Below are 13,883 nucleotides of genomic sequence, written 5' to 3'. Positions count from 1 at the left end.
ATGAGTATTGTCTGTTAGCATTAGGTACTGCAGAGAACAAAAATTATTTAAGACTGCCATCTGAGGGAGCAGGTATATTAATGATCATACTAGATAAAAATTAAAAATACTATTTAGGAATTACAGGCATATTTTATAAACAATCTCCCTAAAATGAATACAAACCAATATATTTTTAAAGATTTATTTATTTGAAAGGTAGAATTTATTTATATTTATAAAGAGAGAGCAAGAAGGGAAGGACAGAGATATCTTAACATCCACTGGCTTACTCCCCAAATGGCTGCAACTGCTGGGGCTGGGCCAGGCCAAAACCAGGAGCCTGGAGCTGCTTCTGGGTCTCCCATGTAGGTTCAGGAACCCAAGCACTTAGGGTATGTTAGAGTGGAAGGTTCCTGATAAGTAAATCCAGAAATCCAGACTGTATACTTTTACTTAATGTGTTTTGGGAAATGGGAAACAATTATATCTTCTTGAGTCAGGATATTAAATTTCTAGGGAAATTTAACCAATAATAATCTGCAAGGTGGATTAGAGGAAGGAGATTGAAATCTGGGAGACCAAGTAGGAAGCAGCTATATAATCAACATATTAGGTGATGATGTTTAAGATTAGGATGATTAGGATGATAGGGTAAGAGGCAAGATGGTTGCAATGTAAGGACTTAATGTGTAGTGGCTAGATTTTCATCAGAAGACTTGTGGTTTCTGCCCTGGGTCACTGGAAGAGGAATTCTGTTTTTTAAGATTTATGATCAGTAAATTTTGTCTTTTAGATTTATTTATTTGAAAGAGATACAGAGAGAGAGAGAGGGAGGGAGGGAGAGATCCATCTCCCATCGTTTGTTCACTCCCCAAATTGCAGCTGGGACTGGGCCTGGCTGAAGCCAGGAGCCAGGAGCTTCATCCAGGTCTCCCACATGGGTGCAGGAGCCCCTTGGGCTATGTTCCAGTGCTTTCTCAGGCACATTAGCAGGGAGCTAGATTGGAAGTAGAGCAGCTGGGACTCAAACTGGTGCCATATGGGAAGCCAGCACCGCAGGTGGGGCTTAGCCTTCTATGCCACAGCGCTGGTCCCAGGAATTCTGTTATTAATACAGATAGATAAGGCTTTGAAGATGGTTTGGGTCCAGAGGTGACGTATTCAATTATGTTTCTTTCTTTCTTTCTTTTTTTTTTGACAGGCAGAGTGAACAGTGAGAGAGAGAGACAGAGAGAAAGGTCTTCCTTTGCCGTTGGTTCACCCTGCAATGGCCGCTGCGGTCGGCGCGCTGTGGCCGGCGCACCGCGCTGATCCGATGGCAGGAGCCAGGTACTTGTCCTGGTCTCCCATGGGGTGCAGGGCCCAAGCACTTGGGCCATCCTCCACTGCACTCCCTGGCCACAGCAGAGAGCTGGCCTGGAAGAGGGGCAACCGGGACAGAATCCGGCTCCCTGACCGGGACTAGAACCCAGTGTGCCGGCGCCGCAAGGCAGAGGATTAGCCTAGTAAGCCACGGCACCGGCCTCAATTATGTTTCAAGATATATGTAGCATAGTCAAGTTCAATGTTTTAAATGTAGACTAAGGGCTGGTGCTGTGTCATAGCGGCTAAAGCCACTGCCTGCAGTGCCAGCATCCTATATGGGTGCTGATTCCAGTCCCGGGTGCTTCACTCCTGATCCAGCCCTCTGCTATGGCCTGGGAGAGCAGTAGAAGATTGACCAAGTCCTTGGGCCCCTGTACCCACGTGGGAGACCCAGAAGCTCCTGGCTTCGGATCGGCTCAGCTCCAGCTGTCGTTGCCAATTGGAGAGTAAGCCAGCGGATGGAAGACCTCTCTCTCTCTCTGCCTCTCTCTCTGTGTGTAACTCTGACTTTCAAATAAATAAATCTTAAAAAAAAAAATGTAGACTAAAATTAACCTCAGAAGTCATTATAGAATTGATAGCTGAAGCAGTGAAATGGCACTAGAAGACAGATGCCATGTTTTGGGTGGAAGGTGAATTGTCTGGGTGGGCCCACTTACCTCTTTGGGACACTGAAAGGAAGAGAGTAAAGGTGAATGGGCTAAAGCCATCCTCTGTAGTGCTTGCATCCCATATGGGCATATGGGAGCCAGGAAGAAGCTACTGGCTCCTGGCTTCAGCTTGGCCCAGTCTCAGCTGTTGCGGCCATTTGGGGAGTGAATCAGCGGATGGACCATCTCTCTCTGTCTCCCTTCCTCTCTCTCTCTAACTCTGCTTTTCAAATAAATAAAATCATAAAAAAGTGAATTACTGTGTTTTGAAAGTCAACATACATGTAGTTTCCGAAAGTGAGATGATCAGCTCTATCAAGTGTCAGAAAGTACTTCAGTACCTATTACTAATTCTATCAAGTGAAACATTGGTGTTTGAAGTGTTTTACCAGGAATATTAGTGATTTGGATACTGAAATGCCATAATATGAGAGGGGGTAGTGCTGTCGTGCAGTGGGTTAAGCCGCCGCCTGCTAGCGCTGGCAATCCCATATGGGCTCCGGTTCGAGTCCAGCTGCTCCATTTCCAATCCAGCTCTCTGTATGGCCTGCGAAAGCAGTTAGAAGATGGCCCAAGTGCTTGGGCTTCTGCACTCACGTGGGAGACCCAGAAAGAAGCTCCTGGCTTCTGATGGGCCCAGCTCTCCCGTTGTGGCCATTTGAGGAGTGAACCAGTGGATGGAAGTCATTTCTCTCTCTTGCTTTCTTTTCTTACTCTCTGCCTCTGCCGCTCTGTAACTCTACCTTTCAAATAAATATTTTTAAAAATTTTAAAAATTATGAGAAATAGCCTGCAGATGAAATATTCTAGCCATGTTGGACATACTGTGACCATATTCCAGAGTAAATTTCCTTTTATGGTTATTAGCACTGTGACTGTACATCAGGGTCATGTTTATCATATTGCACTAAGTGCTTTTAACAGCACTAACATGGCTAAACAGTAAGACCTATAATTAAAATTTCCCCAGAACACCACATGAAACCTTTACTATCCCTTTCCCCCCTTTTGTATAATCTGGTTCTGTTCATCTGAGAGAGAGGAGAGCAGTGAACAACTAGAAGTTAAACCGTAGAGTCCTGAACTTACTTTATTCTCATTGCTAATTGAAAAACCACTGGGAGTTGGAAGAGCAGTTATTTTATTCCCGGGTAACCCTAGCCTTTATTTCATCATTCAGGTAGTCAGATATGAATGGGAACTTGAACTCCCGCTGGTTTCAGCAACATTAGTTAAAAATTTTAGTGTTTTGATTAAGGGAAGGAATTCTTTTACCTTATAATAAGCTGTAAAATTTTCATTTTAGAAACAGGAAGACAGAGTTCCCACCTGCTGGCTTTAATGTTGCCAATAGCCAGGACTGAGGCAAGCCAAAACCTGGAGTGAGGAGTCCAATCCAGGCCTACCACATGGGTGGCAGGGATCCAACAACTTGAGTCTGTTAATGGACATATATGCAGGTAGCTGATGGTATTGTTCTGTAATCTTCTTTCTTGAAGGCTTTGCCCCAATCTGTGTTACGATCTGTTGAAGTTTGTGGTTTTTTGTTTGTTTGTTTGTTTTTTTAAGATTTATTTATTTGAAAGGTGGACATAGGGGAAGAGAGTGTGAGCGTGAGAACAAGCTTCCATCTCCTGGTTCACTCCCCAAGTGGCTGCAATGGCCAGGGCTGGGCCAGGCCAGAGCCAGGAGCTTCTTCTGGTTCTCCCACATGGGTGGCAGGGGCCCAAGGACTTGGACCATCTTCTGCTGCCTTACCAGGCAATTAGCAGAGAGCTGGATCAGAAGTAGAGTAGCCAGGACATGAACCGACAACCATGTGGGATGCTGGCACTGCAGGTGGCTCCTTAACCTATGCCATAGCACTGACCCCCAGATCCAAAGTTTTAAACAGCCATGGAAGCAGTAAAAAGGAACCAACTAATGATAAACACTACATGGATAGATCTCAAAGACGTGCTAACTGAAATTAGCCAGACAAAGGAGTGCAAGTACTGTAATACTCTTGTGATTCCACTTAGATGAAATTATCTAGTAACAGCAAAAATACAGAAAGCAGATCAGTGTTATAAGTCTGGAGGGGCCAAGAGAGATTGACTTCAATGGGCACAAAGGACTTCTGGAGTGATGGAAATGCTCATGATTTTTATTTGGTAGTGGTTATACAAGGTATACATTCGTCAATACTCATCAAGCCATTTTATTATATGTTAAAAAGCAAAACCAAACCACAGGGGATCTTCAGCAACAGAGAATAGTTGGACAGCACAGTGGAACTTTATGGATTGGGCTCACACAAAGTAATCTGATTTTAAAAGTGACTTAAGCTTTTTGATAGTAAAGATATTTAATGGTTTGATAACCCTTAGTATTTTTTTAATGGGAATGTGTTTTTTATGTTTGTTTGAAAGCAGAGTTGGAAAGAGAAACAGAGGGATCTTCAGTCCACTGGTTCACTACCTAAATGGCTTTAATGGCCATGACTGGGCCAGACCACAATCAGAAGTGCATCCAGGGTTCCCATGTGGGTGGCAGTGGCATAAGCACTTAGGCACTGCTTTCCCAGGTGCATTAGCAGGGAGTTGGATTGGAAGTGGAGCAACTGGGACTTGAACTGATGCTCATATAGGATGCTGGTGTTGCAAGTGGTAGCTCAACCTGCTGCACCACAATGCCAGCCCCAACCCTTAATGTTTCTGATAGGTAATTATAATAAGAAAAGGTACAATAAGAGAAGGTAGTTCAGATAAATGCAGTGATTTTATTGCACTGGAAATAAAAGCAAGATTATGTATATGTGTGAAGTTATTGACAGGATTTCAGAAATGAAAAAAAGTTGAGGGGGTACAGTTGTGGTACAGCAGGTTTAGCCACTACTTGAGACATCCTCATCCCATATCAGAGTGCTGATTCAAGTCCTGACTACTGTGCTTCCAATCCAGCTTCCTGGGAAGCAGTGGATGATAGCTCAAGAAATTGAATTACTGCCACCCATGAAGAGGCCCAGGTGGAGTTACTGGTTCCTAGCTTCAGCCTGGCTCTGTGCCAGCTATTGTGTCCATTGGGAAGTGAGACATCAAATGGAAGATATCTCTCCCTCCCTTTGTTTCACTATTCCATTCAAATAAATACGTCTTAAAAAATTAATGGGATATTAAATAAAGTTGATCGTAATTGGAAAAACAAAGTACAAAATGTTATTATAGCATAATCATTCTAAACATCAGATATTTTCTCACATGTCACTATATATTTGGATAAATAATCTGGGACACAAAGTATAAATTTTTTCCAAATTGAGTACATCTAATTTTATTTATATACTGTGTCAACTATTCTATATTAAGATATAATTTGTGGATTATAATAGTAGTGAGCCAGGCACTGATCTGAGCAGTTAACCTGTGCTATATTGTTTGGTTACAACTACTTTGGGATGCAGGTGTTTTTATTACTCCTGTTTGTAGGATGAAGCATTTAGGCTTTTAGAAATTAAACGATTAGGGCCGGCGCCGCGGCTTACTAGGCTAATCCTCCGCCTAGCGGCGCCGGCACACCAGGTTCTAGTCCCGGTCGGGGCGCCGGATTCTGTCCCGGTTGCCCCTCTTCCAGGCCAGCCCTCTGCTGTGGCCAGGGAGTGCAGTGGAGGATGGCCCAAGTGCTTGGGCCCTGCACCCCATGGGAGACCAGGAAAAGCACCTGGCTCCTGGCTCCTGTCTTCGGATCAGCGTGGTGCGCCGGCCGCAGCGCGTCAGCTGCGGCGGCCATTGGAGGGTGAACCAACGGCAAAGGAAGACCTTTCTCTCTGTCTCTCTCTCTCTCTCACTGTCCACTCTGCCTGTCAAAAAAAAAAAAAAAAAGAAATTAAACGATTAGGCCAAGGTTACATAGTAGTAAGTTGTTGAGCTGGCTCTTTCGAATTCACATCTCATGCTAAAGCCCATACTGCTCTATTTTTGTTGTTTGTTGTTTTGCCTTTTCATTTTTTTAAAGTAAAGATTTATTTTATTTATTTGAAAGGTAAAGTTACAGAGAGAGATCTTCATCTGCTGGTTCACTCCCCAAATGGCCACAATGGCCAGGGCTGTGCCAGACTGAAGCCAGGAGTTTCTTCCACATCTCCCATGTTGGGTCAATGGCCCAAGCACTTGACCATCTTCTGCTGCTTTCCCAGGTGCATTAGCAGGGAGCTTGATTGGAAGTGGAGCAGCTGGGACTTGAACCTACACCTGTATGAGATGCAGGCACTGCTGGCTGGCAGCTAAACCCACCACACCACAACGCTGGCCTTGTTGTTTTGCCTTTTTTTTTTTTTTTTTTTTTTTTTTTGGACAGGCAAAGTGGACAGTGAGAGAGAGAGACAGAGAGAAAGGTCTTCCTTTGCCGTTGGTTCACCCTGCAATGGCCGCTGCGGCTGGCGCGCCGCGGCCGGCGCACCACGCTGATCCGAAGACAGGAGCCAGGTGCTTCTCCTGGTCTCCCATGGGGTGCAGGGCCCAAGCACTTGGGCCATCCTCACTGCACTCCCTGGCCACAGCAGAGAGCTGGCCTGGAAGAGGGGCAACCGGGACAGAATCCGGCGCCCCGACCGGGACTAGAACCCAGTGTGCCAGCGCCGCAAGGCAGAGGATTAGCCTAGTGAGCCGCAGCGCCAGCCTGTTTTGCCTTTTAAAAAGAGATTTTGGAAAGGAAGGTTGTAATTTGAAAGAGAAAGGGTATAATTAATATTTCTGCAAAATCTATGATCCACAATAAACGGTCATACCATAGAATTTGGTACTTCTAGTTTTCCACAGCCACTGATGGCAGGCATGGGTTCTGAGCTCTCATGCTGGTTGTTGGAAGTAAGGTTTGTGCTATTCTCAAGGTCATTTATGCAACAGTCTGGCTCTTTGCCCTCTGTACATCCCTTTTCTTCCTCTTCCATAGCCTCCTGGATGTCTGCCTTGTCCTCATGTCATTGTCTCAGTCAGTGTCCTTGTAAGGACTCATGGGAATAATTCTCCGAGTTCTTGCATCTTCACAATTCTGGTTTATGCCCTTTTATACCTGAAAATCCATTTTGCTCGATGCAAAATCTGTAACAGGTATTTTCTTTCATTACATATCTTTCTGGCATGGAACATTGCTGTCACAGTTTGACAATCTGATTTTCTTTCCCGTATATGTGACTTGATCTTTTTGCCTGAATGTTGAAAAGATTTTCTTAAGATGCAGTGGTTGAATTAGGACATGTTTTGGTGTTGTATGCACCAGTTTCTCTTAGATGCATAGTATGCTCTGTCAATGTGTAGGTATAGGTTTTATTTCAGGAAAGTTTTCTTGACTGGTTTTTAGCATTTGTGCCATCACTGCTTCAGTTTCTTTTTTTGTGCTTTTTTTTTAATTTAAAGATTATTTATTTATTTGAAAAAGAGAAGAAGAAAGAATGATTCCAAATACTGGTTCACTCCCTAAAATGGCCTGAAACACCCAGGTCTGGGTCAGGCTGAAGCCAGGAGCCAAGAACTCCATACTGGTGTCTGACATGGGTGGAGGGCCTCAGTACTTGGGTCATCTTGCCCCACCTTTCCAGGCACATTAGCAGGAAGCTGGATCTGAAGCAGAGTAGTTGAGACTCAAACTGGTACTCTGATATGGGATGGTGGCTTAACCTGATGTGCTAAAATGTTTTCTTATTTTGTCCATATTTTATATTCATCTCTTTCCCTCAAATTCTTTTTGATTTTTTAAAAAGATTTATTTATTTATTTGAAAGAGAGAGAGAGAGAAGGAGAGACAGAGAGGTCTTCCATCTGCTGGTTCACTCCCCAGTTGGCTGCAACGGCTGGAGCTGTGTCAGTCAGGAGCCAGGAGCTTCTTCTGGGTCTCTCATGGAGGTGCAGGGGCCCAAGGACTTGGGCCATCTTCCACTGCTTTCCCAGGCTATGGGATAGAGCTGAACCGTAAGTAGAGCAGCCAGGACTCAAACCGGTGCCCATATGAGATACCAGCACTGCAGGTGGTGGCTTTACCTGCTGCACCACAGTGTCGGCCCCTCTTTTTGATTTTAAAATTTTTCTTTCTGTATTTTTCTCATGACATTATCAGTTACTGTTGTTCTTGTATATTCTCTAATTTTGTCTTTATTTTGGAAATATTTTTCTAATTCTTTTCACTCTTTTCATCATCACCTAATGTCTCTTTTTTTAGATTTATCTTAGAGGCAGAGAGGAAAGAGAGGTGTGCACAAATGCTCACCTGTCTGTTGGTTTACTACCCAAATGCCTGTGATGGCCTGGGCTGAAACAAGAGGGCAGAAGCCTTCTGTCCAGGTCTTACATGTGTGTGGCAGGAACATGAACCCAATAACTTGAGCCATTACTTCTTCCCAGGGTCTGGCATTAGTAGGAAACTGGAGTCAGGAGCTGGAGCTGGGAGCCCAGGTACTCTGATGTGAGATAAGGTCATAGTAACCATGGGCTTACTGCACACCCCTTGATTACTTAATTTCTGCATTTTAAAATTGTGATTTGTTTTTGTTTCATAACTTTTGTTTCCTTTAGTTTGTTTTGAACTAATAGGTTAGGGTTTCTTCTGTTTGATAGGCACTTTATTTGACTCTAAGGACTTAATTTTCTTATCTTTTTTGTTAAAATTACTTTGTATAGAATTGGGCTTCCTGATTTTGTTGTTGTTGCCTATTCCTGTGGAAAATTAGGAAGGGGAAGTATGTACTGTCTTTTATAATTTGGATTCAATTCCTTCCAATTTCTCTTTAGTGTAGAGCTTTATGTAACATGCCTTCTTGTTTTCAGAGTTTATAGGACGTAGCTAGCTTCAACACCGTCAGACCTTGTCAGACCTTGTGTTGTGGTTTCCTTTCGCCAACTCACCACTTGGATCTTAAGGAATCACCTCCTAGTTTTGGTTATTCCATTGTTCTGTCACACCTTCCAGGGACTAGTGAAGTTGGGGTCTTACTTATCTCGATCTTTGAAGCTTGTTTGCCTTACTTATACTTTTGCACATATGCTTTCGCCACATGGGTCTTATAGTGGTTGGTGGATTATGGGAATACAATACCTTTGTCATTGAGATTTAAATATTGTTTGTGGTGTGTGTTTTGAGAAGGATGTTTTAAAAATTACTACTGTTACCACAATCGTATTGGAATTCTCTGTGTTCTCAGCTACTCTTGGTGTACTTCTTGCCAGATAGTATGATGAAATTCAGCCATTTCAATAAAGAATATCCACATTCTGTCCTTGAATATTCTTCCCAGCTGGTTTTGTGGCCATAAAGTAGGATAAGACAAAATAATAGATAAATACTAGTTGGAGATTTGGCCTCTAGAATCAAGTACAGCATTTTTGAGCGAATTCTGAGAGTCAAGGTGGTGATTAAGAGATACTGATACTGGGGATGGGCTTTTGGCGCTGCTGTTTGACACTTTTCATATCCCATGTTGGTGTCCTCGAGTTTGAATTCTAGCTCCACTTCTGATTCTAGCTTTCTGCTAATATTCACCTTGGGAGACAGCGGGCGATGACACAAATATTTGGGTCCTTGCCACACACACGGGAGACTCAGATTGAATTGTAGGCTCCTGGTTTTGGCCTGGTCCAGTCCTAACTGCCGTGCACTTTTGGAGAATGAATCAGAAGATGGGAGATCTCCATCAATCTGGCTTTGGAATTGGGCCACATTAGTTGGTGTCTTAGTTTTACCACTTACTAGCTGTTTCTACTTGTGAAATTTCTTAACTTACATGTTTCTTCATTTGTAATGTGAATATAATAGTGTTGTGAAGAGTTAGATTATAAATATGAGGGGACTTCAAAAATTCCTGGGAAATGCAGTTATCTTTTAATTCCATTTTCCTGTGAACTTTTTGAAGTCTCCTTAAATGTAAGAATAATTCAGTACCCCTAAATTGTTGCTCTGAGTTCCACAGTTGTTCTGACAGGACTCTGCCTTAGTGTTTGGCACAGTTGATCACTTCTCTTCCATGAACACATTTTTCTTTTGCCTTCCGAGGTACTGCACTCCAGATTTTCTTCCCACAACTGGTGGCTGGCTCTTACTGACCTTTACTTTATCTTTTTCATCTCTTGGCCTTTAGATACTGGAGTGCCTATAGAATGTAGTTCTTCAGTCTCTCTCTCTCTCTCTCTCTCTCTCTCTCTTTTTTTTTTTTTTTTTTGACAGGCAGAGTTAGATAGACAGAAAGGTCTTCCTTCTGTGGGTTCACCCCTCAAATGGCTGCTATGGCCGGCATGCTGCGCTGATCCGAAGCCAGGAGCCAGGTGCTTCCTTCTGGTCTCCCATGTGGGTGCAGGGCCCAAGCACTTGGGCCATCCTCCACTGCCTTCCCAGGCCACAGCAGAGAACTGGACTGGAAGAGGAGCAACCAGGACAGAATCCGGTGCCCCAACTGGGACTAGAACCTAGGGTGCCGGTGCTACAGGCAGAGGATTAGCCAAGTGAGCCGCTTAAGATTTACTTATTTATTTGAAAGGCAGAGTTAGAGAAGCAGAGGCAGAGACAGAGGTATCTTCCATCCGCTGGTTCACTCCCCAAATGGCCACAATGGCTGGAGCTGGGCTGATCTGAAGCCAGGAGTGTGGAGCTTCTTTTGGGTCTCCCACATGGGTGTAGGGGCTCAAGGATTTGGGCCATCCTCCACTGCTTCCCCAGGTGCATTAGCAGGAAGCTGGATTGGAAATACAGTAGCTGGGGCTTAAACCGCTATCCATATGGGATGCTGGCATTGCAGGTGGCGACTTTGCCCACTATGCCACAGCACCGTCCCCTAGTGAGTATAATTTAGATGTATAAGAGACTGAAGAACGAGGGCCAGCACTGTGGTATAGCAGGTTAAGATGCCATCTGCAGTGCCAGTATCCCAAATGGGTGCCAGTTCATGCCCCAGCTGCTCCACGTCTGATCCAGCTCCCCAGTAATACATCTGGGAAAACGGTGGAGGATGGCCCAAAGTGCTTGGGCCCCTGCACTCATGTGGGAGACCCAAATGAAACTCCTAGCTCCTGGCATTGGCTTGGCCCAGCCCCTGTTGTTGTGGCCATTTGGGGAGTTAACCAGCAGATAGAAGATCTCTCTGTCTTTATTCCTCCCTTCCTCTCTGTAATTCTGACTTTCAAATAAATAAATAAATCTTTAGCAACAACAAAATTCACTCTGTGCCCATGGAATTTAATTACTAAATGCTTCTAGGATTCCATCTTCAGCTTTGATCCCACTCCTAAACATCTTATTTCTATACTTGTCTGCATTATCTCCTCTTGTATCTGTGGTAACCTCTAACTGAACGTATTCAAATCTGACCACCTGATATATGAAAGTTCCTACTTTCTGTCCCACTGTTCTTGTCGCAGACTTACGCTGGGGCCTACAGGCAACTCATAGGGGAGCACGTTTTCATTTTCACTAATCTCTAACTGAAATTTATCATTATCCTCAATTACCAAATCACAGTAGTATAGCAGCACTTTTTGACTTGTCTTCCTTAGAAATCAGATATTTTTGAATCATATTGTACTTGTTGCAGGAATCTCAAAATGTTGTTAAGCTCTTCAGTGTGTCAGAGTTGTGATGTTTAGATCTGCCACTAGACATTGTTACTGTGTTGAATATACATATTACTTTGTCAAGTTTTTAAAGATATTTTGATAAGTACTTTGACATAATTGGGTTTTGTCATTATCTTAACTGTTGTATGCATTGTATGCTCTTTAAAAAATTTCTTTTGAATGGAATCATACATTATATACTTTGTCCACTTTCTTTCAGTGTTAATAAGATTAATCCATGTTATTGTCTATAATAGTATCCTTGTAGTTTCAAGATTATATGTACATACTTAAAAAGGTAGGCCTAATCTCACAAAATTTGAAAAAACACCACAAGTGATCAGGAATTACTTCCTCTCTGTAGGGTACCTTGTCTGATTGAACAGCTGATTGAAAGTTTATTAAACCAGGGGAGGGCATTTGGCTCACTGGTTAAGGCATCACTTGAGACACTGCATTGCATATCAGAGTACCTAGATTCTGGTCTTGGTTCAGTTTCCTGCTAATGTGCACCCTGGAAGATAGCACATGATGGCTCAAGTACTTGGGTCCCTGCCACCCACATAGGAGACCTGGATTGAATTCCTCGTTTTGAACTGGCCCAGTTCTTGTTGTTGCAGGTATTTTTGGAAGGAACCAGGGAAGGGTGATACCACTCTTTCTGTGTTTCAAGTCAATGAAAATACATAATAAAAAAAAATGCATCCTTTTTGGGCCATCTTCTGCTTTCCCAGGCCATAGCAGAGAGCTGGACTGGAAGAGGAGCTGCCAGAACACAAACCCATAAGGGATGTTAGTGCCACAGATGGAAGCTTAGCCTACTATGCCACAGCGCTGGCACCAATACACCCCCCACCTTTGTTTTAAGGTTTATTTTATTTATTCGAAAGAGATACAAAGAGAGGTAGAGACACACAGAGAGAAGTCTTCCATCCACTGGTTAATTCCCCAAATGGCTGTAATGGCCAGAGCTGAGCCAACTCAAAGCCAGGAGCTTCCTCCAGCTACAAGGGTGAAGGGGCCCAAGGACTTGGGCCATCCCCTTCTGCTTTCACAGGCACATTAGCAGGGAGCTGGATTGGAAGTGGAGCAGCTAGGACTTGAACCGGTGCCCAAATGGGATTCTGGGTGCTGCAGGCCATGGTTTAACCTGCCGCACAACAGTGCTGACTCCAAGAGAGGACTTTTGATTGAATTTGAAAACATTAAGAATGAGAAGAAAGGACTAGAGCCAAATGCTCTGTGTGTTTCTTTGAGTTTACTGTTATGGGGGAGAATGTTCTTTTTTCACTTCCCATTCAAGTCATTGGCATCAGTGTTTAGAATTTGATGCCAATATTAGTGAATGAATATGTTCTTTATTTGAAAAGCAGAATGACAGAGATTGAGAGGTTGGGAGGGAGAGAGGGAGAACAAGAGTGGGAGAGATCACTCCCCAGGCGGCTGTAATAGCCAGTTTCCTACTTGGATGGCAGAGACCATTTGCTGCCTGCCCCCGGGCACATTAGCAGGAAGTTGGATTGAAAGTACCAGGCATTCTGATATGGGATGCAGGCACCCCAAGTCGAGGCCTAATCTTAATCTGTGCCAAAACACCTGCCCCAATGACTATTTTCATTAAAAAAACAAAACAAAACAAAACAAAAAACCCTCACAAAAGAGTAGCTACTGGAGGGCATTTGTAGGCAGGTTAGGTATAGAGAAATTTGAATACATTTTGTGAAAATGTGAAACTCAAAAGTCTCATATCTTACTTCCTGTATTACTTTTGATGCTTTTCTCCCATTTGTTTGCTCCTGTTTTTTAAAGCACTTTTTCTCATTTCTTTTGAAAGTAGTTTAAGAACTCCCAGAAAATTTAGTAGACAGACAAATTTAAATGAGTTGGTCTTTTATTTGCAAGTGTTAGACCAGGCATCTGTTAAAACAGAAGTGACATTTATTTTGGCTAAACAGTTTCTGTTCTACATATGTGTTTATGTAGCATTTTCACACTCCACAAATTGAACAAGTACTCATATTTTGGGGTTGACTAAGCTTTGCTATGTTTGTCAAGGAAATGGGTATTAATGACCATTTAATAGTAAGAAAAATTGGTACAGAATTACTGTGTTGAAATGATATTTTTCTGAGATATGAATTTTATATCAGTGTATGCAGCTTCTCAGTAGCTTTATAACATGAAAATTCTTTTTTTTTAAGTTTAGTTTATTTATTTGAAAGAGATATAGACAGAGGTAGAAACAGAGGTCTTCCAATGGTGTTTCATTCCCCAAATGGCCACAATGGCCAGAGCTGAGTCAGTCTGAAGCTAG

The 13,883-nt window shown here is 43.1% G+C and overlaps 1 protein-coding gene across 11 annotated transcripts in view; it reads left to right on the top strand.

The window, feature by feature from the left end:
• Positions 1-13,883, top strand: part of PPM1B (protein phosphatase, Mg2+/Mn2+ dependent 1B) — a 79,734-nt gene that overhangs the window by 16,268 nt on the left and 49,583 nt on the right. The window contains exon 1 of one of the 11 annotated variants that reach the window (XM_070069186.1): positions 3,221-3,457. The exons of 9 other annotated variants lie outside the window; for them this stretch is intronic. In XM_070069186.1, the coding sequence (XP_069925287.1) occupies positions 3,442-3,457 (16 nt within the window). In that variant the 5' untranslated portion in view covers positions 3,221-3,441. Of the gene's footprint in view, positions 1-3,220; positions 3,458-13,883 lie in introns of those variants that run through there. One more of the 11 variants, XM_070069188.1, reaches the window with a different exon arrangement.

This window comes from Oryctolagus cuniculus, chromosome 2 (genome assembly GCF_964237555.1).
Source record: "Oryctolagus cuniculus chromosome 2, mOryCun1.1, whole genome shotgun sequence".
Taxonomy (NCBI): domain Eukaryota; kingdom Metazoa; phylum Chordata; class Mammalia; order Lagomorpha; family Leporidae; genus Oryctolagus; species Oryctolagus cuniculus.
Note: the sequence above shows the minus strand (reverse complement) of the source record. Positions and strands in the feature narration are given on the sequence as shown.